This window comes from Ixodes scapularis, unplaced genomic scaffold (assembly GCF_016920785.2).
Source record: "Ixodes scapularis isolate PalLabHiFi unplaced genomic scaffold, ASM1692078v2 PGA_scaffold11__112_contigs__length_91849675, whole genome shotgun sequence".
Classification (NCBI taxonomy): domain Eukaryota; kingdom Metazoa; phylum Arthropoda; class Arachnida; order Ixodida; family Ixodidae; genus Ixodes; species Ixodes scapularis.
In genome coordinates this window covers 91693785-91721460 of record NW_024609837.1, presented here as the reverse complement: position 1 = coordinate 91721460, position 27676 = coordinate 91693785, and the positions used below count along the sequence as shown (strand labels likewise).

The 27676-nt window shown below is 44.4% G+C and overlaps 1 protein-coding gene across 1 annotated transcript in view; it reads right to left on the bottom strand.

Annotated features, from left to right (window-relative positions):
• Nucleotides 1–18666, bottom strand: part of LOC8034328 (advillin) — a 44729-nt gene extending 26063 nt beyond the window's left edge. The window contains exons 1-14 of the mRNA XM_029990848.4: nucleotides 18493–18666; nucleotides 17319–17394; nucleotides 16546–16620; nucleotides 16382–16420; nucleotides 16231–16296; nucleotides 14827–14957; nucleotides 12655–12757; nucleotides 11829–11942; nucleotides 10573–10674; nucleotides 9394–9503; nucleotides 7830–7908; nucleotides 3183–3281; nucleotides 2580–2733; nucleotides 1323–1423 (exon numbers count right to left, since the gene is read on the bottom strand). Of these exons, the coding sequence (XP_029846708.2) occupies nucleotides 1323–1423; nucleotides 2580–2733; nucleotides 3183–3281; nucleotides 7830–7908; nucleotides 9394–9503; nucleotides 10573–10674; nucleotides 11829–11942; nucleotides 12655–12757; nucleotides 14827–14957; nucleotides 16231–16296; nucleotides 16382–16420; nucleotides 16546–16620; nucleotides 17319–17390 (1245 nt within the window). The 5' untranslated portion in view covers nucleotides 17391–17394; nucleotides 18493–18666. The remainder of the gene's footprint in view (nucleotides 1–1322; nucleotides 1424–2579; nucleotides 2734–3182; nucleotides 3282–7829; nucleotides 7909–9393; nucleotides 9504–10572; nucleotides 10675–11828; nucleotides 11943–12654; nucleotides 12758–14826; nucleotides 14958–16230; nucleotides 16297–16381; nucleotides 16421–16545; nucleotides 16621–17318; nucleotides 17395–18492) is intronic.
• Nucleotides 18667–27676: the final 9010 nt, after the last annotated feature.

Genomic DNA, 27676 nt, shown 5'->3' with positions numbered 1-27676 from the left:
TGTAGGCGATTCGCAAAATTCGGGGAAATTAGGTCCTCGAGAAAATTTAGTTATTTACAGTACCGTAATATCCCGAGTCATCGCCCACCCCCCTAGCGCCTGAAATTCGTTAAAAAAGTGGGGTGGGCCATGTCTCGGTGGGTGAGCACAAACACTTGAAAAAAAGCGGAAAAAACCGCCTATTTTTCTCTGCGTATCTAGCGCTGATGCACAAGAGATACATCAAACTCAAAACTCAATTTAGTTTCATTGTTTTATAGAAAAAAATGCTCAATAAAAATATTTTACTATAGCGAAGTCCGTTGCTTGCATACGCGCTAGAAACACCGCCGATCTGCATATAGCGCGAACGTTTGTTCCGTGAAAGAATGTCACCACTATGTTCTCCTAGTGAGTAAAGAAAAAAAAAGAAAAGTCTACAAGAAAATGGAAAAACCGACCAGGCGCAACGAGCGAGCGAGCGGACCAAAGAAGCGACCAAGAGCAATGCTGGGAAAGCGGGAAAGCCGGCGGTCGTGTTGGCAAATACTTTGGTGTCGGGCCAAGTCGGGCGCCTTGTCAATTACAAGCTCTTGCGCAACTTTCTTGTTTGGTGCGTACATACGTGCGTCGGTGCACGGCGGGCATCAATGCACGGTTGGGACGCTCTGCAAACGTCTGTGTAGGGCGTTCCAGCAAAGCTTTATTTACGCGTTGGCTTTGCCTAAAATATTGCACAACCGCGGTCGCGACGGGCGGGAAGAAGGAGCGGGTTCGCGGTGACCTTACTTCGGCGGAGACAGACTGACCTAACACTCCTTGGTTACATAACAAACTCTTATTTTGTTATCTCCATCGTTTTCTTTTCGCACGGATACACAACCACTTCGGGGTCGCTCACGGAGGAAATGCGTAAACAAAAAGAAGTGTCTTTCCCTCCTTCGTTTAACTTTGTCACGGACGTCCTCCAACTGTAAGGTCCGCGGCCGCGTCATTCGGGTAGCATGAGTGTTCGCGGATCGCCGAGTCCGCGCTGGGGTATTTGAAGGGGTGGGCGATGGCTCGGTGTTTTTTCGGAAATCGATATTGGCCAAAAAAATGGGGTGGGCGATGGCTCGGGAATGGGCGATGACTCGGGATATAACGGTAGTAGATTGTACGTTCCTTCAAAGTTATGTACTTGGCAACTACTATTTTGCACTAAGTTGTCATAACTAGCGTACCGTCCACAGTGCCACAGCTTCCGCTCCAGTACAGGGCTGAAGCTCCATGGAAGCTACCCTAGCCTCGACAATGTTGTGCAAAATAGTTGACGCCGACAGTAGATACCGAAGCAGAAGTACCTCTCGCTTTCCCGTTCCATCGTCGACCACTTGCATCTGAGCCGAAAGGGCCGGGTTGGAGTGGAGTGTCGGCGCATCAAATTTGGTTTGGACCGTCTTGGCTGGCAGGATGCGGAAGAAGGTGAACATGCATCAGTGTCCAAAAGACTCTCAGTATTAAAGTGAAGTAGACCGTTCATTTGTACACATGCGACCTGCAGTTATCGCAAATATGACATCGTCATTTTTTTTTTTCTTATGTCGCACCGAGACAAGGTTAAAGGGATGGTGAATTGAAATATGGATTTCAGAAAAAACAATGCAGGAGATGTAGGCGGGACGCTAAAAACCCTACAACACTACTCGTAAGGCGATATCTCGAATGGACGGCCATACTTTGGAAAAAGAGGTCGAGATTGAACCGGGCCGACAAGACGCGTGACGTCAAGATACCTAATTTCCTCCTCTCTTAGCTTCGCTCCTTCAAGGCGGCGAGGCGGAGAAGACGCGAGGCCGTTCCCTCTCCTTCTCGGAGAAACATGACGTGAACATCTCTGTCAAATGCGCCTCCTTTTCTTGAAAAACACCGTCATCCGTTCGAGATGTTTTTGTGTTTGTAGCATCCCGTTGATCACTTTTACCGCGTGTTTTGTGGAATCGAAATTTCGGTTCAGCATCCCTTTAACAGGCACCAAATACTGCCACTTAAATTGGTGTCCCGAACAAGGTCTTTTTACCGCCTCAATAGTTTTGGTGACGGCTTTTCAATTCCAAGAGGAGAAACTGGAAAAAATGGTGATTGCTTGTTGTTGGTGTCCGTGCTGCATTATGTATGCCTTGTTGGTGCAAGAACAGCTCGAATATTGATGTTCGCAAAGCTAAGGCTTAGTGGTGTGTAAAAATTAACCTTTAATTTTTTTTTCCGCATAACCTTTAATGTTAAAACCTCTAATATGTGTGTCCACCACCTAGTGTCACTGTATAGAAAATTGGAACTGCGGGGGTCAAGCAAAGGGACTCGTGTGGTTTACTAAATCGATGTTGCAACACATTTTCTCAATATAGTCCCAAAAAGTAATCCTTCCAAATCCTTTTTTTTTAATTTTTTTTTGCAGGAAAGGTTTGATTAAAGTCATTCTAGTAAAACTGGTGTGATGTAAGTCGCAATTTAAATCACTTTTTTTTTGCTCTCTATCCTGCAAACGAACTATAATTACGACCCCGAAGTTGCGACAACACGCAGTCAACCGTTGTGCGAACGTTTCGAGAAGAACCAACCGATTTTGTGTGCAGAGTGCGTCTTCCCGGGCAGGGCGGGATGCTCGGCGTCATGCCACACCCTGAAGAGGCACTTGAACCCCATTGGCTCCCCTCCCTCGATGACTCGCGCCACTTGGGTGCAGTGCGGGTAACCTTTCTTCTTGATGAAGCCCTGCATCACATGTCGCTCAGCATGGTCAGTAGAGGTAGAGATGCATAATAGCAAGGAAGGACACAACGGGAAGCAGAAAACACACACAAACACAGCGCCGACCACCAACTCTGATTTTTTTTCGCAATAAATAATGTTTACATGCAAAAGAAGACACACAAAAAACAAGACAGGGCATCCCTCCATCACACCATTCCGTATAGCTACGCTACCAGGGATGTGTCCGATTGGCGTGTTCACTGCGTTTTAGAAAGTGGTCCCTCAATTTCTGCCCATTGGCTAAACATCCCAACCCATCCGTTATTTCTTGTGAGAGAAAACGACAGTCATCGCTGAGTCTGTGCACATCTTCTACTCATCCTTCTGTTCTGTGTGTCGTTTTATATATGCTGGTCACGCCGGAGTTTTTCCTATTGGGAGAGCATGGTTGTGCGAGCGAAGGAACAGACCTGTGCGTTGCGCATGGCCTCCGTGCGCTCCTTGTGGCTCGCCTTCTTGCCGACCCAGACCCAGATCCCGGCCTCCGCATTGTCCACGATGTAGGAGTCCTGCGGGTGCGGGGGATAAAGGCACTGCCTGGCTCTCACAAAGGGTTCAGAGCAATGGATATTTTGAAGGGAGCTTAAAGGGAGTTTCTAAAGAGAGTTTATAAAAGGAGCTTTTAGCCAGAGCATTGAAAGGAAACATTTTAAAGGGAGCTTTTGGCAAGAGCATTTAAAAGAAATTTTTAAAGGAAGCTTTTAAACAGTGTTTTGAAGGGAGTTTTTTTTCGAAGGAGAGCTTCAAGGGAGTTCTTAACCCTTTAACCACCTGGCCCGAGCTGTACTCGTCATGGAAGGTTGCACCAATATCGCCGATGACGAGTCACACTCGTCCAGCCAAAATGAGGGTTTGTTTTCACTGCCAAACACGAAACAGGTTCGTCCATCGGCTTTAGTTTCAATTTTCAACACTGGAGGCCATTAGAGGTCGCGCAAATGTAGCGTGTTTTGGCTTTTGGCGTGTATCAAGCCTTGCAACAGTGATCAAAAATGGCAGCATGCTTGAGCGATGCCGGTGACGGCCCTCGGAAACGGGCTCTCTCTTGCGGCAGTTTGAACAGTAGCGACGATGAAGACATCGAATTTGTCTCTGGAAGTGAGTCGGACATGAATTTTGAATACGAAACGGACTTAGACGACGACCACAGTGACGAGGAAGACAACGCGCTGGGTAGTGTTCGAGTGTGGCAACGAGCAAACCATGTAAACACTGAAAACCCGCTACCTGCGCCTCCGAGGTTTCCCGTTTTGTGCAGTGCCTGGGATTCTGCGGCAACCCACTGACGAAAAAGACATTCTCGGATGGTTCGAGGTTTTTTTCTTGATTGGGACCTTGTCGACCTCATTGTGACAGGGACAAACCGCGACGCGGTCCCGCATTTCGCTGCACGGGGCTCTTCATGGAAACCGGTGGACCGCAAAGAGATAATAGTGTTCCTTGCGCTAATAATTTTGCAAGGAATCGTTGGCAAACCGCAAGTTGAGATGCATTTGTTAGCGCTAGTACGGAGAAACGTCTAGGCACTTTATCTTTTGTTACGGTGCGTATGTTCGAATAAATACTGCTCATTTTAGCACGTGTTATTCTATTACTCTTACATGCACTGAGGAAAAGCTTCCATAAAAATGAACTTTTTTTTTTAAAAAGTTTGTGTTAATACCAATCAGAAACCAATCAAGTAATGTATTTGCAATATCAGGACGACGTAAGAAACAATATGTGAAAATAAAATTTGGGAAAGTTAGTACATTTTTTTCGAAACTAACTTGGTGGTTAAAGGGTTAAAGGAAGTGTGAAACAGAAGCTGGCAATCGAAAAACTGAGGATAGTTATGAAACTCAAGATGTCTCCCTTGCCCCGCGGCTTGGGCGAGTTCAACTAAGCAGGTCATCGGTCGTCGGGACGTATCCTTTCCTTTGTCTGTCTTCTTGAATAAAGCGTGGGACTGTGTAGTCGAGCTTTTAAAACTGCAAACGACCCCACAAAGCGTGCTGCGATTGACAATGGTAGCTGCTGCGTCGTGAAAAGGCCCTCTCTAGCGTGAAAGTTGGGGCCCCGCGTCCTTTGCAGCTCCCATGCCGTTGCAAACCTTTGCCTACTCTGTTCGGCGCCGCGCCTGGTATGCCCGGCCCTCAGACACAGCACGACGCTTGCGTGGTTTGGCCACGTGTGTTAGAAGGTGAGCGAGGGCTGTTTGTGACCGCAGCTGCGGTGGAAGAAGCGAAAGTATGTAGGTGAGCCGTCCTTTGGAGGCGCAGAAAGCCCACGAGAGTGGAACCTGGCAATGGGGAGGCAAGGGAGCATGTCGTCGCAGCGTGACCACGTGGGTATTTCGCAACGGCGGCTGCTGTAGAGTAGGGGTTTCGCGCTCGTACATGAGCATTTTTTGCCGGGAAGGGGCACTAGTGTCCACCTCCGTAAAAATGTGGAGCTCCATCTCGACCTATTGATCAAACCGTCGTTCGCAGAATTGCGCTTTATGAGAAATGCAGCCGACGCTCGTGTTCGACCTCGTCTAATTTCAAGCATCGCCGTCACGTCTTTTCGAAGTGCCGCCTTGTCCTCCTCCCTTACCTTTTTATACTCGCAACAAAGCGTGCAAGAAGAGACGACACCTACACGTCATCATGACCTACCTCTCACCGATACGTCACGTGACTGACACAGTGGCGTAAGTGGCGATTGGAGCGCACGGAGAGCGTCAAGTACAAATGTAGAAAGAGCAACTCTGCCTCCTTTACTTAATTCTGGCACCTTTTTCGCTCTATTGGGGAAGCCCCTCTCCTTCCACTTGTGCTACCCTCTCCACCCCACGCCAGAAATGCGCATAGAACAGGGGTTAGCTCTTCCACAATCCTGCGTAATCGTGCGTAGGATGAAAAGGGATGCGAACCTGACATAAATGTAGCCGTTTCTGTGTGCTTTAGAAATGCAAAGTGTTTACTCTTAGCATTAGAATTTCAAAATTATCGAAGGACCGAATGTGCGAAGGAGCACCGGTCTCGAAGAGGCATACTGTCGTGGCAAAGCGAGGGCAGGCATGCAAACATGCATGGGCAAAAGTGCAAGCATGAGCCGTTGTCCCAGGAATGCATTTGTTCTCACCTCTGCCTCCTCAGAAAGCTTCACCACACCCTAGACTAGCCATGGCAGTGACTACAGGGAAGAGGTATGTTGACAGAAAAGAGCACCATCACCCAAAGCACGAGCAACGACACTATATAGTTTCACTTTATGCGCGAGCGAATCCAAAGGTACAAACACGAGCATGTTGCCCCGAATGATGCTTGCACTGCATGAGCGCGCATGCTTGGGGGGGGTGCTGAAGTCCCTGTGCTCGCTCTTGTAGCCCCTGCTACGCTCGCACTCAAAGTGAAATAGAGCATGGAGCACTGGTTGTGTCAGACATTTGTGAAGCTGCATGTTGCACTCAAGGTGTGGTATTGTGCCACCTTCGTGTGGCTGTTGCATTTCTTTCACAGTTGCTTTTATATTTGTTATACCACGAATGTGGCACAGTGTTCCATGTGAAACAATGTCTATAATCAAATGATGCATAAGCACCACACATATCTTTCGCTTTTGCTTGTTTCATAAGATCATACATCTTAAACTGACATGACTGAGAATGTGAGACAGATATGGTCACAGTTGAGTCATGCTTAAGTTACATAAAATGGTGCTTAGGGTTAATTTATGTCAAAGCATCAAACTGTCTCTCATTCAATATTACTACAGAAGCTTGCAGATTTAAATGCTGATGTTACTTTGAGAAAATGATTAATTACCTCACTTCAAGGCAGCAGCGGGTGGTGAAAAATGAAACATGTTCCGATCGTGTAGTTGTCTTATCTGGTGTGCCCCAGGGCTCTACTGGGGCCACCCCTCTCCCTCACTCACATTAATGATGTTTACTCTAGAATTTAATCTAAGATACAATTGCTTGCCAACAGTTGTGCCAATTATACACTAAAGTGTTGGATGAAATGATTTTCTATAAATGAAAGAATAAAATATGGGGATATTTCAAGAAAGAAAAACCTGGAAATTGGGAGAGATATACCCGAGCATTTTGTTTTAGTGGCATCCATTAATTACGTGCTTTCTTTCTCAAAATACAGGGGTCACGTGTTTAAAGGGACACTGACGGGGTATTTATGCTCGCCAAGGTTTTTATTTGTACATGACATATGAGAGCCCAACTACACAGAAAACAATTCGCCGCTCGAAATTTGTTTTTTTTCCGCCCGAGAACTGGCTGGTTTGAGTCGCTCTCACTTTCTTCTCCGTAGTCACATGCCATTTCCTGTGGTTAAGACACAACCACCAAAAATAACCAGTCGTGGGTCATCAAAGGCACACACACAATATTCAATATATAAAAGAAATATGACACCCATTTCTTTGTGGCTTCTAAAAAGCTGCAAGTACGTTGATTGAAAAAAAAAAAAAAGAAGTTGCACAGCAACGCAACTTCTACCAACTCTCTCCTCTATATTTCTTCTTCCTCCCCAGTCCAGTTTTGGTTTCGGTTTCGAGCAGTTGCGTTTTGTGACTTTATTAAACATATGTGTGATGCTGTAGCAAAATATTGATTGCGTAGTCTTCTGACAGCATAATAAATCACCTGGGAAAAAAATCAAAAATAAATTTTTGGGGGGTATCAGTGTCCCCCCTTTAACCAAATGGGCACAAATTGTACCCATAACGTTCATGGTCGAACCAAACTCCCTATGGCACCAAAGTATTAATCAAAAATGGACCGGTCAAAGCCAGGCCCACATTCACGAGCATTTGCGCGCAAGCCATCGTCAAGAGGTATGTTTGGCTGTTCGTGAAGAAACTAGGAGAACAGAGTTAAGCTTACATTTTCGCATTCAAGTTGGCTTGAGTCACGGGTGATGACTCGTAGCCTTGCACGATTGTTTTACACCGCTCGGTGCTCGTGTAGTAACGGCACCTCTTAAAGGTGCACGCCCTCTCTTTCGTTACGATTAAATGGAGGGTGTGACGCGGCTCGTGTGGTAGTTGTGGAGGGAGGTCATTGAACTCACCTGAGAAAGGAGGTCTTTCTGCTCCAAGGGTCCAGTCTTGACCTCTGTCACGCGCAATGTTCCCACTTCGTCCGAGCAGCTGCGAGGAGATCGACCAATAACTAATCTCAGCGGATCGCACCGCGACCGGGACGTTTAGAGTCGCGATCGAGAGCTACATTTGGGACACTGGCACTTTTTTCGCTTGTTGTCCAATGACGCCACAACAACCGTTAATCCGTTGGCATCAGCCACCTGGACGTGCGAGCTGTACTTAGCGTCGACCATTTTGTGCTATACAATGTCGAGGCGAGCATAGCTTCCGCACTGCTATAAAAGCATGTGCACGTAACTTCCTCTTGCATTTGCTCGTGCTCACACAAGTAGCTTTGACAGCGTTGGAGCGCTGCGGAAGCTACTCTAGCTTCGACGACGTAGCACAAAACAGTTGACTTCGAGCATACATTTATCGTTAAGGTTCTGAAACTGGACCTTTTGAGTTGTCGGTAGATTATGTTAAGGATGGTTCACACAACCCTGTTTTCTCGTGTGACGTCAAGTTACGAAGGCTTACGTCTGCTTATGCCGGAAGTCACCGGGACATCTGTGTTTCGTGTTAAGCGTGGCTACCGGTTCAAGGAGATAGCCTGGCACATGACGTTTGAGACACAAATGTTTCGGTGACTTGTATGTAACGTAAGAAAATATAAGAAAATGGTGCTGCATAAACCAGCCTTCGGAGCTCTAGACTCTGTCATATTGATTGTGTTAACAGGCACTTCCCACATTTTTCATTAGGCATGTCAGCAAAAGCTATTGGGAGATCAAGGAGTGGCAACTCTGGAACTAACGCTGTGTGGCAAAGAAATCCTCCAACTGCAGTCACTATTGCATTCGCTGCCTCGGAAGACGATGACGCGAGGCTCGTGAAAGATATGTAACGCTATTCCTTTTTCCTAAACGCATCTAGATACAACTATTCTAGTTCCCTCTTGCCAGCCGCATTGTGTCAGCCCCATGCACTCGATTGTGCATGGCCAGTATGGTGTCTGTGTTTTCCTGAATGATTCACAAAACATGCACTTCACTTTTCAGTTACCCTGTCTCTCGCAAGCATCATGGACTACATTGGCGAAAGCAAGCGGTGTCTCGTTGAAGGAGAGGACATGCTGAACTGCAATCATGTCATTGAGCGCAGCGTGGCACCAGAGTCGGTGGACGGTGTCCGCATCGTTGTGTACGTGCTGCGGTCCTCCGCCCTGCCTATTCCCATTCAGAAGCACGCTCGCGCACTGCGGTATGCAGCAAGTGCGCACCGTATCACTACTATAACAAATATGCAGTGAGCGCGGAAACGACACGGTGGACGCTTGGCGAGTGCTGGCGTCAGAGTTGTTTGCCACACAGCGATTGTTTGTGGTGATGATGATGATAATGAAACTGCGCCTCCAATAGTTCGATCTCCTTGCCAATGGCGATAGGCGTCAAAACTGATATCCCAAGCAGTAATAAGACCGAAATGGCGTCCCTCCGCGGTATAAATAACCGAGTGGTTCCAAGTGATACGAAAGAGATGAGCGGATACCGATAGAGCTTGATGTCGGCGCAGTGCTGCTTCTCGGCGAGCTCGTCGCCGGACATGTCTCGGTGGTTCTTGACCACTTTGTCCTCCAGTGGAAGGAGGTGGTTCAGATACTGCGATTGATGGGAAAACATGTGCCTGTTGTTCAGATACTATAATTGAGAACATTTGCTCGTTATCAAGATACTGCAACTGATAAATGAAAATTTAACATTTGTTTGTTGTTTCTTTTATGGCACTGCAAGCACACAACAGTCGGCCCAGACATTTTCGAGTACTACTACATAACATTTGGAACAGGAAAACAAAAAAGAGAATCCATCACGATACAATCAAACTAAAAGGAATGAGTTGGCTGCTGCTCCTAAGGTTTGATGTCGTCCCAACTCAATGGGGGGAAGGCATTTGAGGCAATTTTTTAGTGTCTGCATATCAGCTGGTGAAATTTTGAAGTATAGTGCTGTTCAGCAACGTCCCTCCATTCGAAGGCTGAAGACCTTCCATTGGTTTCTTATTACAGATCTACAGAGATACTGCATGCATTACTTTGAGATCGCGCAAGGGTAAAAAGCCACTAAAGTTTACTCCAGAGAAAACCTTAAGGAGGGGACATAAATTTGGGAATCGCCAAAAGTTGACAAAAAATCACATTTTTGTAAACTAATGCGAAGTCCTACAAAGAAAGCATTTTTTTTAATACATATTTATGAAGTTTTTCTTTAGCTCTACCGTAGAATACCGTGCATCCGCCCATGTCACACTAAGCGCCCATACCAAATTTTTTAGATCTGAGAAAATATGCATTGTACAATCATATGTAAAATTGATGACCGGACAAGTGCCCATCCCCCATTTTTTCGTGATTATCTCTAAATTTTGAGAGGGTACTGGTCCAATATTTTACGGTAGATCTAACTGAGCTCTCCAGAAATTAATTACAGTTGGGATTACCACCAGATCAATACACTAAAATCAGATTCCAAGAAAGAGAAGAAAACATGACACCCCTGCCTCCCCTAAGTCACCTTATGTTCGAGCACCAATTATGCAGACGCGTTCCATAAGGGCTGCTAGGGAACATTAGACTTAAGAAAGACGAAGAAACTCAACATTTCTGGTCGTAATGGCTCATGTCACAATTGAGGACAGTCCGGAAGGAGTTCACAAATTATGGAGGCTGACCTCTTTTTCGGGAGAGCCCAGGTGCTTTTCTTGACCATCCTCCACGATAACGATGGTGCCTTCCCCATGTTCAGCTTTCAGCTGCTGCGCTGTCACGGCTCCCTGGAAGTCAGATTTCAAAGGATGTTGGACCACCAGATATTGGACCGCAGTGCAACACTTTCAACGTCCCGTTGGAACTTTCATGCTCAGGATGTCGGCACTTGGACTTTCTGGTGTAGGGAGGCATCCCAGCTACAGAGGCATTCCACTTATAGATATGTTTCTTTTATGCCCTGCTTACAAAGGTGTCTACTTTGAGATGTGCCAATCACAGAGGTGACCCACTTATAGTGGTTTCCCAACAATAGAGGTGTCCCTCTTACAGAAGTAGCTCTCTTGTGAAGGCATCCCACTCAGTGAGGCATCCCCACTACAGAGTTGTCCCTCTTACAGAAGTAGCTCCCTTGTAGAAGAATCTCACCCACAGAGCATCCCATCTTTGCTGCCCCACTAATTACAAAGGTTTCCTTCTTACAAAACTGTCCATCATGGAACATGTGTCTATCTACTTCATGTGGTATTGTGATGTTGCACCATGCTTTATGTAAAGGCAAAAAAAAAAAAAATCATGATTTTTTTAATTACTGCAATCGGTTGATTTGATTTAAAGGGACACTAAAGTATATTTTGAGCTCGTCTTCTTATGGCAATAACTCAATCTATGTGCCCTAAAACCCAAGATTATCATCATGCATGGCCTTTCTCTTCATTAAAAATGTGACCAGACACTGCAACATGCCTCCCTATTCTTGAGAGTACTGTGTATATACGTTTAAAAAAAGCATGCTTATGCTTGCAATAACTTTCTTTCTATTTTGGTTTCATGTCTGCAGCCATTCAGATATTACCCAGAATGGACAAGTAAAGACAGCATGAAACAACCTGAAGGGGGAGATTTGTTTAGCATATGCAACATGATCAGAAAGTAGTGAGACAAAACTACATTTACCGCTTCACTCCAATTGAATAATTGTCTAAATAAAACGGGATATTGCGCAGATCCGACAGGCGTCTAGGACACCCATGGAAGCTCAAAACGGATGTCTGTTGCCGGTGCCAATTGTTTGAGTCTTTCTTTTATCCTCGTTTATTCTCACAAGAGATTGGCGAGCCAAAGATTAAAATGCTTCGCAATCTCTTTGACCTTCCCAATTGTGGCAGACTTCGCTATGAACTTCAAGTCTCAAAAAACGAGTGATTAAGCTTGCACCGACCTGAAGTTTCTCGACGTGGTTGGCATGTCTGCCACACCACACAAAGACGACCGTCCGGGCATCGATGACAAATACGTCGCCGTCGTTCATGAGGCTCCAGGACACATGGGGCAGCTTGCAAAAAAGCATTGGTTAAGTTACACAGCCTGCAACACTTTGAAACATTGTACCATGACTGATTACCAAGCTGTTTGTAAGTGCCGATTTATTGCTGTATTTACTGATTGGTGGTTATAATCTATGTTACATGGATTAACCAAACTTCCAGAGCAGAGCTGATTATTGTGGCCCTGCCAGCGAGGCACCGTATCATGAATCAGCTTGTGCATGCTTCCTTCGGTCGCTAAATTTTTTAATGATTTAACGTCGCAATCGGCGGAGCAATCTCATTTAGTAGGATATAAATAGGCTGAAATGTTGCGTGCACCGTGTGTCTGCTAACCTGGGGTCTTTACCATAGGTAATGAAGCACCAAATACGCGTGCAATCTTGCAAATGCTATTGCTCGATGTATGTTGTAAATGCCAGGCTAGTAGGCTTACTTCAATGGCAGCAGTGATTATTGATGCAGTCATGTATTCACTGCTGCGTGATACATGCATTGAAGACCCCAGATTTGCAGTTGTGCGGCACAGGCTATGCGGATCTCCTACAGTGCTGAACCAGTGTTGCCAGTTGCTGTACAGACGTTTACAACGTTTCATGCCGAACGTTGCGCGACAGCGAGCTTATTGCGCCCTATTCACGATTGCAAAAGGTCAATGTCACGTCAAGTATGGCAAAGAAAGTCTGCAGCATTTAAGCAATGTTAAAGGCGTATGAATACCTCTTTGACAATTGGCCGGCGCTTTCCCTTGACGTGGAACATCCGGGGAGTCGTGGTGTCTTCGACATGCTTGAAGCCGCTCACGACGCCACCATTTTGGATCCTGAATTTGCGCAAAGACGAGACAAGCCAATGACACCCTCACTCGTCGCATCAAGGTAAAGGAAAGTTTTGCATAATATTAATGCGCTGCATGAGGTCAATCTTACAAGATCTGGCTGTCGGAGGAAGAAACCGCGCTTTTTGGTGTTCAAAACGTGTAACGTCTTAACAAAGAAACTGTAAGCTAATGAAAAATTCACCCCTATATATCTTAATTCACTGTATAGATCCGTAATGCTCTACGAGAACCGGACTTTTTTTTTACAATGGTTCTTGAGGTGATTACAAGTATAAGTGTTTCACTCAATGTCTAAAAATTGTTTCTTAGGAAAAAGGTTCCATGTTTCTCGGGTTTAATATTTTTTGAACTGGGAAGTCTTTTTCGGATGTTAATATTTTCCTGTAGATTTTGGGTTTTTCGGCAGCATTCGATACAGAACAAAAAAAATATTGGCACTTAGCAGCGATTTACGCCGACGAAAACAGGACATAGCCGTGGGATTTCTGAGCCTCTGGCTGACATGTATGAGACCCAAATACTTGGAAAATGTCTCGGTACCCATAAAAGAGAAAAGTTAGATAAAAGGCACTGTTCCAGCAGAAAGCAGCAGTCCTGCAGACAGTTCAGCGTGGGCCAAGGTGGAAAATAAAAATCGACACAATTTAAATTGTTATTTAAATCAGACCGGTGTTTTGGTGACGATTTAAATCCAACCTTTGCCGCAAAAGATAATTCCAAAAATATATTTTTTATTTACCGTTTTGTATTGTTTGGTGCTCTCCGTGTGCATTTGTTTTGTATTTAGGTTGAGGAATCGTCGAGCGAGAAAGATTTATATCGGGTTGAACACGAGTACAGAGCACTGGTCTCCTGAGCAGATAGAAACGTTAAGCTTTCTGCCACTCACTTCGTTTGTCGGTTACACAACGTCCTATTGCGAGTAAATAAGAATGTGAAAGAAAAACTAACACTAAAAGAGTAATGTCCTATTGCGGAAAAATTGGAACGCAATAGAAAAAGCAAATAAAGTCTTTTCACTAACCTAAAAACATCAAGCTGTTTTCTGTTTTTTTTTCTATTATGGCAGGATTTTTTCAGTAAAAAGATGTTGGTTAAACTGTACATTAAATATACAGTGTAATTCTTTCTTCCGCCTTGTTTTCAGTGATTGGACGGATTGATCAGTGAATGTCATGATTACATCTAGTGATTAAAAAAGCCCTATTTTATGACTACACTGATATAAATTAAATTAATCTGATTCAAGTCAAATAAATCTGGTTTACTTGGTTTCTTTAAAAAAGATATGATTTTTTTTTTCCATTCTGCTGTGGGCTGTGTTTTAGTCAACACAAACTAAAGGTTTAGAGATTTTGCTGTTTTTTTTTCCTCGTAAAGCTTGGATCTTTTTTTTTTTTTTTTTTTTTTTTAAGGATTGGGGGGGGGGGGGGGGGGGGTTGTTTACAACTCGGGGTTTTTCAATTTTCACATATATTGATAAAAACCAGCTCAGGTTTTTCTTTTCCTTCGGAGTTTATTGGTACACACCGAAAATGCAGATCCTTATTTATGAACTCTCACTGATTGGGTTTGTTCCCTCCATTGGGGAGGTCAAAAAATAAGCGTCCCGGAAGCCACGCTGTAGCGGCCGACATTTTGCCAAGAGACTTTTAGGTCTTTGAAGAAACAAAGACTCTTAGAAATACAGTAGATGCCACTTTAAAGCTTTTAGAAGACTTTTTTTATTTGTTTATTTTCAGCTACTATCAGTCACTCATGAACTATGACAGGAGAGGACATATCAATGGCTTCAACCATACCTTTTTCTGCTTTTTTACCAACTTAATGGGCGAGAGCTCTTTACAAAATTGAAAATAGTTTATGTTCCTACCAAATGTTTGTGTTCATATCAATGGGAAAGAATAGAAAAGTTGTTTTCCTACCGGTGAGATTGTGCCTTGAGGCAGAAGTCGAAAGAACATCCTAGACTTAGAAAATGGTCCAACTAACGGTTCTGGGTGCCAGTGGGAATTTTTATGCGGATAGCCCCCAAAAAATGTTTCGTTCACCTGATTCCCCTGGGAAAGTAGGAGAGAAACCGTTGCGACTCGAATCCTTGAACCTCCCTGTGTTGGACCGGTGATCCGCCCAGGTGATCGTCCAGTTCCACGGTCTTGTAGGCCGCTACCCCGGCCTCGTCCTGCAATGAGCAACGGTGATTCCTCTGCGCCATGGTCTACTTATAGTAACCAATAAAAAGCATTCAAGTAACTGCAACTAACTACCGTTTCAATATCAGTGACTGTAACTTAGTTATGTTTTGGAGTAACTTGTTGCTTGGTTAAGTTAAACTTTCTCTTGACGAATACACAAATTCTTGATGATTTTTTTTTTATCAACACCAGCACTGCATTTTGGCACCACCTCGAAATACACTGTGAGTAAAGCGCTGAATCAAAATAAAACTGTCCCAATATTTCTTCCTGCGTTGGGAGCTGAACCAATTGATAGCAATTGCAGACCACCTCAACGTCCTGGAATATTTTAAAAGTAATGAGTGTGACTTTCTTATCCTTTTTGTGAGTAACTAAGATTCTTAGGAAAGTACTTGTTTTTTTAAATAAATGTCCTCCTTAGTGCGTCATTTCTTTGTTATTATTTTTTTTTTTCTGGCTAATCTTTGGAGGTGCTTCCATGTAGGAAACTTTTGCTTTAATTATGAACATCCTTCACGGGAAGTGGAGTGCTCCAATTAACTGAAGCTAATAATATAAATTGAATTTGTGCTATTATTAATGAATGACTGAGAGATTAAGGTTTTGTTTTTATTCCAGTAAACTTTATGAAACCAATCAGCATGAAGTTGATTTTAAGGGTATGCCATTCCTCTACAATCGTGTGAATAAGTCAAAAAGTAGGAATTGTGCTTACAAACTAAAGAATATCACAAATGACAAAAAAAAAAAGCTTGATTCCTGCAGATGTGTTTAATAAAATATAGCATAAAAGAAAGACTAAAAATTATGTTAAAACTCTTAAAAAATATTGCAGATATTCAGTCTGTTAACAATCTTACAAACTAAAAATATGGCATCATGACAAACAAAAACCTTATTTGCCGGAGATATTGCTGATAAAGATATAGCACACACACACACAAAAAAAAATGGTTAAAACTTAAAAAAAAAAAAATTGCAGAGGTTTTGTCTGCTTTTAATCTGCCTTCAAGGTAGATTCTACATCGCAGCTCCTGTGCATTGCACTGAAGCCAACCTCCAAATGTGCAAGATATGGATTAGTACACTTGCATATATTTTTTGTTGTTGTTATAATTAGTCATCAAATTTCTTATTTTCAACTTGACAAGCTTATATAATTATTAACTATATATAGACATAGCAGTACCTAAACTATTTGAGTATATGTGCTATGTCAAGCTATCGCTATTTTGTTTGTTGGTTTGTTTGTTTTACCTGAGACGTTTGCGCTCCAAGCCAGAAATGGATATGGATGTCGAGCGCTCCAACTGCTTTCTTGCTCTGGAATAGAGTTTCTTGTTCAGTTTTATGACAATTTTATGTATATATACTTTTTAAAAATAAATCTCAATGGCCAAATATTCACCTTCATGAAACAGTTTGGTTTCTCGGTGTTGTCAGATGCCTTAAACAGAAAAAAATAAAAATAAGAACAATTAAATTAACATTAGGTCGAATGCGGAAAATACAACACCGCGTAAATGTAGTAAAAGAAAATGTAAAAAAAGAAAAAAAGGTACTGCTGCTTACCACCACAACAATATATGAATCACCAGTGTAAAAAGTACCGTACTGGTCCTTTGGAAACTGTACAATTTGCATTTTCTGTCAAAAGAAAGGAAAGTGTTCATTTGTTTTATTTTATCTTTATCATATAATTACATATAGAGGATAACAGGAAATGGCTATTACAATTAAGGTCTGCTCAAAGCGAGACCGGATGGGATTTTCACATTAATTATACTTTATTCGCTTTTTGTTAAAAAAAAAAAAAAAAAAACACAGATGGAGAAAGAGAGATAATGTATGATGTACAGGGTGTTTGGGAGAAAATAGAGTCGTGTTTTTCCCACCTCAAAAGCGTACCGCGCACATCGCCGAATCCTCAGCCTCTGCCCTAATTGAGCTCTAGTTGTTGGGAACAGATGCCAAAGTTTCAGAACAAGTTATAACCGAAATTCAAAAGGTGTAAGCGGTTTTCGGAAATTTGAAATGAGGATCGAAATGAAGGCCAAAAAAAGCCCGCGAACACAGGTATTTGAATGGCGTCTGCTAGCGCGAGCGGGTTCCGTTTTCTGGTTGAATATTTTCTAAAATTTCGCATCACTTTTTTCTTAATAAGATAACTGCGAAGTTCCGACATTTTGGCATCTGGACTATCTGGACTCCAAACCGCTACGGCTACATTTGAGCGGACGTTCGGCGATGCATATTTTACTTTCGCGTTGAGAAAAACACGGATCTGTTTTCTCTCGAACACATGGTATTTTAAAATGTTAAGGGGAAAAAAAAATCATACTCGCCTCGATTCTCCATATTGTGAAAAAGGTTGAATTTTTAGGCAGTGACTTGAACATTGGATCTACAGAAGACATGATGCTGCAAAAAACAGAAAAAGAAAAAAGAAAAAAACTTTTTGAAGCGGGACAAAAAGAAAAGCGGGGGGGGGGGGGGGGGGGGGGGTTCTTTACTATTTAAATGCCACTTTATATATAAAAAAGAGGTATATCGCGGTTATAATGAGCGTGCGTGCGTGCGATGCAGCCATGGCCAGCTACAGGACGTGCAAACAAAACAGACCGCTCGGCGAACGTTTTACGTTGTTTCAACGGCACCCGATGAAAGACGGTGCCTTGACTGCCAAAAAAAGAAAAAAAAGAAAACGTAAAGAATAAACCGGATGAGGCTCAAGCGATGCCACCGGCCGACTATGTCACGCATGGTTGCACCCCAGAAAACAATTCTAAGGTCCACAACAAAACCTCTCGGAGCTTTCCAAATGGTTCTCCACGTACGATACCTCTTGCTTTTCAAGACACCGACGTCCTTTTCGTTTTCAAATACGTGATCTTATCTTTGTTCCGTGTTTACCAAAACGTCGAAGGACCGCATGTTCTGTTGGCTCACGTCAATCGGCGCGCATTGATACGTGACGATAAATGATAGTAGCAGACGACAAGCCTTCGTTTTCGTCTGCTCCTGGGAACTCCGCTCCTCGCGCAGATCAAAACGCGTTAGTGTGATGTGTGTATTGCGGTTATATCGAATTTAAACATCGAATATCGGTTAACGGGATCTAGGTTAGAGGGGAAAGCCGACATAACGGTTACTTCTAGGGAACAAGAGACAGCTTTTTGTACGTTGTTTTACACAAACCGAAACCGGAAAGGCTCGCGTGCTTATAAACCGAACAACGCGTATTGGAAGACCTATTCAAAGGAAACGAAAGAAATCCCTCGCTTTGGAAACCCCGCAGACGTTGACACGCCAGAGGTTTCTCTCGATGCACAAGTGTTGCGACGAAATAATAAGAACAAGCGTCCGACAGCAGACGACAGTACGTGAGCACCTGGGGCGCTAGGCCTGAAAGCGAGAACGGCTCCCAACGCGGCCTGCGGAGTTTAGAATTTCCCGTCAAATCGGGGGCACCAGAAACTTACACGATGATCGTTGGAAGCGTAATGATATTTCGCTTACCTTTTGTAGTCTTGCTTACGCAGACGAGTCCAGATAAACAGACACAAAAAAGCAAAAAGTCCCCTGCCGATACAGCGAACCCGACCGAATCACACACCGCCGTCACTGATTTTTCATTTCGCCTCGCCACTGCACGATTCGAACCGACTCCGCGCTAAAAAGTAGTGCACGAATGCTACCGCCGTTTCTAATTTTAGGTAAGCACGTTGTGGATGGGTAATGCTACAGAACGATATTGTTCTGTATTTTAAATGCTTTAGGGATCAGTTGTTAATTTATTATGCGTTCCTACCTGACAGCAAAAGAAAAAGAAGGCGGGCTGTGTTCCTCCGCGACGCCTTTTGTCGGAACGAGAACCTGTTTGTGTGAGGTTCGGGCGACGCGTATTTTTTGTGCTGCCATTCTTTGCGGCGCGCTAGCCCGTCCGTCCCGTCCGCACAATGCTCTTCTCACCCTAATTTCAGGGCAAGAAGCAATCATAAACCACCCACTCCATCTTTATTTTTTATTACTGCAGTTGTTTGACGCGCCGACGGGCACGCTCCATTTTCTTCAATCTCTGCCTCGCGCGAAGGGCAGTCGCCGCAATTTTCGTACGACTGTCGCACGCGCTCGTGCTCTCCTTGTGCCCTCTTTTATCGTTTGGCTGGCGCATAAACAATGCCGGGGTGGAGAAGAAAGAAATATACATCACAAACTAAAACGGGATAAGTGGTATGAACCCCCTAACGGGTGACCTTTGTGATTGGAGTGTAATTTCGCCTGCGTCCTAAGATAGATAGATTCAGAAGTGCGCGTGTGTATGCGTGCATGTGTGGCACCCCGGGGGGTTGTTGGACTTACGGGAAAACGGAACAGTTTATAAATAGCGGAATGGGAGTGGCCCAGGTGTCCAGTCGCGGGACACTTTTTTCCTGCTTGGAGACTGCGCACGCTTCTCTTATTAACGGAAGGAACCACTACGCTATATTTGACATAAATAATTACTTCACACCTATAGCCATTTCATTGATATTACACATTACTTCAAGCACATATCATCGAGTACTCTAACATAGAGTTGGTAAATATATTTCAAGCTCATGTACTTGAAGTATACTGTACATTGTACTTTACTTGAGGCACATTATCTGAGTATGTACTTGTACTTTACTTAGTTTCTTTTTTTCCTGGCATTTTTGAGAAAAAGTACAACTCACGACTTCAAAGACCATTGCCAAGAGTTGGTCTTGTTAAATTTCTGTCACAAAATGATAATCTAAAGAAAAACAGCAGGGGTATTTTATACTCTCATCAGGAAAGTGAGCAGACAACGCACCGCTCATCTGGTCATTCCTCTGAGTGATATAATGGGCGGCTATAAGACCGATTCAAATAAGTGCCTTATAATCTACTTCGTGGCCACTTGACTTATTTCAATATTCGCCGCATTTTCTAAAATAACCCCTGATACAATGCATACCAGATAAACGGAAAAAAAAAAAAAAACATAAACACTGTACACTTGTTGTTTACTTTGAAAGTAGACTATTTATAGCACCTTACTTTAAGCAGATTGCGTCCAGAGAACTTCGCTTTCGCGTCGCGCTCGTCTTGATAACAAAGCCGCGCAAAATAGCGAGAACGAAGTTCCCCTCGCTCTCAAAAATCTCGCAGCCGGCCAGCGAGTGCCGTACACGGGAGAGGGGCCCGCTCCGGCCACGCGCACGGTGGGCTCTAAACTTTTGAAAAAGACTGTGCATAACCTTTAATTTACCTTGTACTTTACTTGAAATACTTTTCAGATGTACTTTACCCAACACTGCTCTAACACGTCACCGAAGTCTGTAAATGAACAGGTTTGCCCACAAACTGCTCCTTTCCAGAAGTTGGTAAAACTTCAAAAATATATTGCGGAAAATTGCGGAGCTATACTTCAATGAACACATTAATACCAATAAATAAGCTTATTCCGGGTACTGGGATTCACACTTCCCAGTATTTGATTGAAGATTCAAACACGACAGCATCGTGTTTGAATGTACTTACTAACCAGTCGGAGAAGACCCTGTGTGGAATCGCACACATTTTCCATTTCTCACGCTCAATTACTTCTCTTGCTTCTATTTCTTATATATATATATATTTTTTTTTTAGCAAAGGGTAGTTGTGAGTGGGTCAATAACTCTTATGTAGGCTCCGGGAAATAATTACAAACGACGTGAAAAAAAAATATCCGCAATAATATTCTTGGACTGTGCCGCTTCGGCCTTCGTGCGACTTGTAAGTCTCTCTCTCTCTCACCTCCGCACGAGACTATTTTCTCCCCGCAAAACATTTTTTTTCCTGCTTCTCTACTTCTCCTGCCGATCGACCGAACCCGGACACTTAGTAACCTCAATTTCCTAACCAGTAGCAGGTTCCTGCATAACTGCTATTACCATGCCTTAAAACCCGTTTGTTTTTATTTATATATATATACCTTCGCGCGCAGGTCGGTTGCAGTGTTTTCAGTACTTATAGTTTACTCCGTGTCCTTCCGGGAAAAATCTCTGCCTGTAGCTTATCTGGAGCTATGGTTTTATGGTAATTTACGAGGAAGGTAAGCTAAGTTGACTTCCGAGTGCATTAATTCGAAGATGTCTTCAGAGCCCTCTGGCTCGTCAAACGGAGTGCTTGAGTTTTGTTTCTCCGCTGACCATGGAGGTCGATTGTTTTCTTTTGCACCCATGCTGGACAGAAAGTTAAAATAAGAATTGTGTTGGAAAGGTGCGTATTCATACTTTATATTGGAAGTGGTCCATCGTGTCAGATGTGTGATGTGTACAAGAGGTTTACATTTCAGATCAGCGGCGTAGACTTTCCATTTTCCCGGAGGGGTAGGGGGGGGGGGGGGGGGGTGCTTTTTCGCGGAAACAGAAAAGCACCCCCCCCCCCCCCCCCCCCACGGAAGCACGCTGGGATTCCATTTCCCATGTATTTTGTCAATAAAGGCAACGTGGGTATTATTTTGTTTACATGCCACTACTAGAAACTCGTTACATGGCACGTAAACAGCGTCTCGGTAAGGACCATGGCCCGGGCCCGCACGAGCCCCGATGCCCCCCCCCCCCCCAGTAGTCTACGCCTGTGTTTCAGATGATGGTGAACCGTGACAGTGTGCTGGAAAAGATTAAAAGATTGAAAGCAGGAAGAAAGAAAAAATTGTGTGTACATTGGGGGGGGGGGGGGGGGTACAGACAGCATCCCAAACTCAGCTACACCAATGTCGCCCCAGTGGCGTCAGAACAGGGGAGACAGGGGAGGAGGGGGTTGCCCGCTTTTCAGGTATTTCAAACTTAATGTAATCAATTCGGTAAAAACAACAAAACTCCCCCCCCCCCCCCCCGACTCCCTAATCCGACGCCCCTGACGTCCATTTTAGTAGATCGTTCCGATGCCTCCGGTAACGATGCTCGATGCCCCGTCGACGCCTTCGCCCGTGCATCGTATCGTTATCGCGGAGGTATCGGAAACATCTGCTAAAACACTCTATTGACTAAGTTTGAGAAGTTATCTGCCCCCATTTTTTCTGTCTCTATTACAGTACTTTTCCTCTTTTACACCCCAGTATAAATTGGAAAGTTTTAGCAGACCGTTCCGGGTACCCCTAATAACGATACGATGCATGCGCAAAGGCGGCGGCGGAGTACCGGGTAATCGTTTATAGGAGTCATGGGAGCGATCTATTAAAAAAGAACTCTCAAAACGGGGGGTGTGGGAGGAAAGAAAACCGCGATTTTACATAGTTTTTCGTATCGCAAAAATAAACCATACGTATCGCTCAAAGCCGAACTGGACGCCGAAGTTTCAGAACTTCAAGTCATCTAAGCCAAAGGTTACGAGCGATTTTCGCAAATTTTTTAACGCCGAGAACGGGGGCGCGTTTTCGGTAGCTTTCGTCATTCATCTCCGTGCATCCGTGGGTTTCGTAGACCGCCACTTCCCCATCGAAAATTTCCGAAAACCGATAATAACTTTTGGATCAGACGGCAGCCAGCAAGCTCTGGAACTTTCAGCGTCTGGTCCGGATCGCTAGTGCTACACTTGGGCATAAACGGGCGTTCGGAAAAGCATAATTTATTTGAACTGTAAATAATAATAATAATAATCAGCGACACTGTATTTGTACTGTAAACAGCTCTGAGGCCTTCAGATGGTTCGTTTTTTTCAATTCACAGGACTGCGTGTTCCGTCTGGATATTCGAAAAACACCAATCGACAGGCGCCACATTCTTTCTTTTTCTGTGAAATGTTCATTTTTGGGCCACATTCGGAGTTTTTCTTTCTCTCCGTACAACAGGGCCGAGAAGAATGCGAACGCCACGCCGGCACAACGGCGTCTCGGACGCTCCTACATCCTGAATGCTCTGTGGCTTTCCAAGTCTCGCCGGGAGCGTGGTCATGTGACCTCAGGTCACGACCGCTCGTGGCTCACTCAACGCGTCTGACCGGAGCGCGAATGCCTGCCTTTTCCTTCGCCGTGTTTCTTTCTTGCCACCTTTTTTCCCTTCTCTCTTTCTTTCTCGGAACTGAATACAAAAGAAAAGCAGAAAACGGATCACGCACGCTGCGAGCGTACAAGCGTGCGTGCGACACGCTTCAAGCTATCGAGACGGCCTTTTTGTCTGGACTCCAAGTGACGGGGTTTTTGCGGTGATCACTGTTATATGTGCTCTAGTGGTACCGTAGTTATGCCGGTCCGAACGCGTGGTTGCTCGCGCGGTACAACAAGAACTCGAAGCGCCTCATCGCGGCGTAATGTCGCGTTATGCATTGTAGGAATCGGTGGGCCCACAGGTTCCCAGAATGCAACGCGCGCGATGACGTGCTTGTGCAAGGGGGGCGGGGGGTACCTCCCCCCCCCCCCGCCCCCCCCCTCCCGCCCCCTCTCACTTCAGTCCACATCCCGTAAAACCCCTTCATGAAGACGTTTTTTACAAGTACCGCCAATCATTCTTTGGAAACGCCCGAGACACGTGCCACAAGCGGGTGCTCCACCGCCATTCGCTTCCAAGGGCCGCTCATTCCAGTGCTGCGCCGCCACCTGCTTGCAAGGACCCCTCGAGACACGGGCCTCGTGCACTGGCGCATTTGACGCTACTTGCAAGGATCGGTGGGCCGAGTAGGTTAGCGCAAACCAGCTCGGAGCACGTGGGAGCGAAAGCTCGCGCTGCAGAACCCATGGATCCTGGGTTCAATCCTTACCCCTACCCGTTTCGATCTGGATGAGCATCGCACCGGCGTGCGGTCGTGTAATAGTGTACCACTACTGCGTGGTGCACGTTAAAGACCCCAGGCTAGCGGTTGTACTGCACTGGCTAAAGGTCTCATCTACAGCGAGTGACTCGTCGCAACTCTGAAAATGGCTGACACGCTGTATAAACATCCACACAACCCCAATTATTATGGGCTTTAGTCTCCCGAACCGTCCACGACAGAGCTAAACCCTGTTGTTCGAGCTTCCTGGAACCGCATCTAAAAAACTGGCGAAGTCGCACTTCGCGCGATTTGCACTAAGTACCAACATGATGGCGCTCACCAGATAATCAAGAAATGAGGCGTCGATACTCTGCCCATATCTACTTGTACGCTTTAGTTTTCGATGCTGGATATGACCACTGATCTCTAATATGGGGGAGATCAGTGGATACGACGTAGAATAAAAATTAGGATGATTTAAGCCCTGGTTTTATATCATGATTTACGCTGTAATTTAAACGAAGCGGTTTTACCATGATATTTAGATCAAACTTTCCACGCAAAAAAACAATCCCAAAAATAGATTTGTATTTATAATTTTTTTATTACTTGATGCTTTCGTTCTATGTGCGTTTGCTTATATTTAAATGAACTAGTCACCGAGTAAAACTATTTACATCACGCTGAACAGGAGCAGAAAGCAGTGAGCGTTGGGCTTTCTCTTTACCTTCCCCCGTCCACTTGGTTCGTCAGTTTCGTAAAAGCAAATAAGAACAGGAAAGAAACGAAAAGTAATGTCCTACTGCAAGTAAATCAGAACGTGAAAGAGAAAGCAAACAAAGCTGTGTAACTAACTAAAAATCAAGCTGATTTTGATCAAATTTGGTATGTTTATGTCGAGAAAACGTCAATTAAACTAGTTTAAATGGAGGGGTAATTCTTCCACAATAATATCGGTGGTCTCACACATCGGCCAATTAATTAACCTGCCATGTTAAAAAAAACACCCTGTAATATTATACTGTTTTCCTGCGTATAAACGCGCAAATGTAGAAAGGCTGTTTTTGTCAAATTTGTTTATTGTGCTGATTATTTGTCCGACAAGTGCCGGCTATTAGAACTTGCTGCTTTCGTTCGTTTAAAATTGATTTTCATAATAATAAGCAACATTCGAACAGAAATGGTATTTGGACCGCGTCGTCGGCATCGCTTGTGCTGGGTCGATAAAATAAAATATGAAACGAAGTTACCAATCACATGACGCGCTCGTTCTTTGAACGCATTTTTTAACAGGGCTGCGCGCCGATTCAAAATTTTAATCCGAAAGCCTAAATGCCTCATGGAGCGAGATGACGTCATCAGTTTGAAGCGCGAAAACGGCTCCTAGTTTCCGCGATCCCAATAGGAGCGATTCGCCTTCGGTTCCATTGGCTGGCGCGCGTCGACGGGGCTCCCATTGGCCGCTGTGCCATGGCCTCCGAGATCCCGAAGCGCGCGCGCGCTAGTACGCAGCAGACGACAAAGGGAGCGGACGAACAGACGATTAAGGGGGCGGACTGCAGGCTTTCGCATTCACAACTCATAAGAAATGCTTAGGTGTACCTCGAGTTTTTTAATTGACCATTTGTTTACCTTTAATCCATGAATTATTCGGTCCATTCTGAAGGCTCCAAAACTGGTCAAATATTGCGAAATTATAAAGTCAAGCAACGTGGGAGCGATGCCAGAACTATGCTCTGTTCACCACTGCGAAGGAAACAGAAACGTATACATCTTTCTACTGACGCCAAGTTGGCAGCTATTAAGACTTTTCAAATAACTGAATGTATGAAAATATGTCCTATTGCCAGGTAGAATTATTTTGTTGATTATAAATTATAATTAATTATAGTCAACTTTTAAGAAGAAGAAAAACAGAAAGATAAGCAGCTTTTCTATAAGCTTATTTATTCGTTCGGCGATTAGGTTCTTAACATGGAGTTTTGGCTACGATCGGTTATACACTTGGTCGACGAGGAACACGACGATTAATTTAACAGCCCTAATTTTAGATGAAGGAGTTGTAACGACGTGCTAAAAGGAACGCGTGCCTAACTATGCTGACCCGATTATTTTGGCAACCACCTCTGTGTGTTGTGGCTAAGAGAAACGGTGCTCGAGACCTGTATTTGAAGACCTTGTACCCCATTCACAAGACCGTAAAGGTATACCTTTAGCTAAGGGACCTTTATTCTCTGCGGCCAATCAATTAACGATCTTCCGCGCGTGGCGTTTCCTCCCGACCTAAGAGTACGGGCTGATACGCCGCTAGCAAAGGAACCTATGTTTAAGGTACCTTTATGTTGACCGTGTGAATGGGGTATTAGTTCATCGAAGGTGCCTTTTAGTGGTGGATACTGTTTTGTAAAATTTCAAAATGTATTTCCTGTGGAAAAAAAAAAAAAAAAATACAATAACATTTTTTTATGATTTGAACGGTTGGCTCGGGCGTAGAGAACCGAGTCGTCCGACAAGTAGCGCTGGTTGCACAGTCATTTATTATTATTTTTTTTATCTCCAAAATCCTCCTTTGTTAGCGATGTAGTCGGAAAAGGAAATAGAGGGCAATCCTGGTGTAGGCTCATCCTCCTCCGCCCTCTCCTAAAAAATTTACCTTTCCACTATCATTGACTGGTCAAGTGAGGTCAAGGTTTGGCCCGTAGTTTGGCCGACCATCCATCCGGTGAAAGTGACAAAACCCAGGGCAAACTGGTGCACGAACTCCACAATGAGAAACCCAAGACTGGAAACTAATTGCGGCGGGCGTAGGTGCTTGTCCGTTCTTATATTAGTTCCAACAGTTTTCAAGTCTCAGGTTTGTCATTTGTGCAGTTTCGGTTTGTTACTTCCGTCCACAATTAGTACCTTTCCGACTCGCTGGCCACGTTTGCTCCATCAACTGTACCAACTGAAGGGCGGCCGCTCAAGCGGACGTGACTGGACTCCGATGGACGTCTGGCCAATCAGTCCACACGTAGCAAGGCGCGGTGATGTCTGAACATTTGCTAAGAGCAGCTTGGCATCGAAATGAAATGAGGGGGAGACACTCGAGGCTTGAGGGTACGCACGAACATCCGAGCTACCCAAGCATCGTGATTGTAGCGCCATCTTCCGAGAGGCGCAACACGCACTCGGTCGAAAGCGGACGACGCCGTGCTCTGCTTGCTGTAGCTATCGGAAGATGACGCCACACGCCCGGCTTCGGGCAACCGGGTGGTTTGATTATTTGATCCAAAGGCCGACGTTGCAAACATGGATGTTCTCACTTTTCACAGAAATGGAGCTAGCTACACCTCTAAATTTTATAAGGGGGAAATCCACGACTGTAATACTCCTTTGGTGAAAATTAAGTCTTCTACGTCCAGATACCATTTTTTTCCGGCTCCTCCATTTATGCCACCCTGTCGATGATCGAAAACTCAGTAAAGTGGAGGCCCACTTCTCAGGATATTATCTGAAATTTTTTTTTACTACTATTATATCGTCCTCATGGAAATTGACTACCATGCTCCTTTTTAGCAGAGACAAAATAGCATTCAGATTAATGGACGTTGATTGCATGCTTTTCTTTACGAAGTCGCTGCAATCCTCCTCTGCTGTGGCGTTCTGTTCAGTGTTGCGCATGCAAAACGTAAAAACTAGCATTAAAAACTACACTGTACTCAATTGCAATGAGATCCAAATACACCAGGAGTCACAAGGTTTCTTTGATTTTGTGCAACTGCACCTAGGGAGATTTTTACATATGGAAATCGTGCAAGAAAAAAGTTACGGGTCCTGAAAAAATATATGTTGGTAAAAATAGTGACTAGAACAAAACTGCAAATTAGAACTACGGAAATTTTTTCGTTCTTGAGTTTTGGGCTTTGAAAGCGCGGAAGGTAGGGTAGATCTTGCCATTTTTGCAGTTTTCGCTTTAACCTTA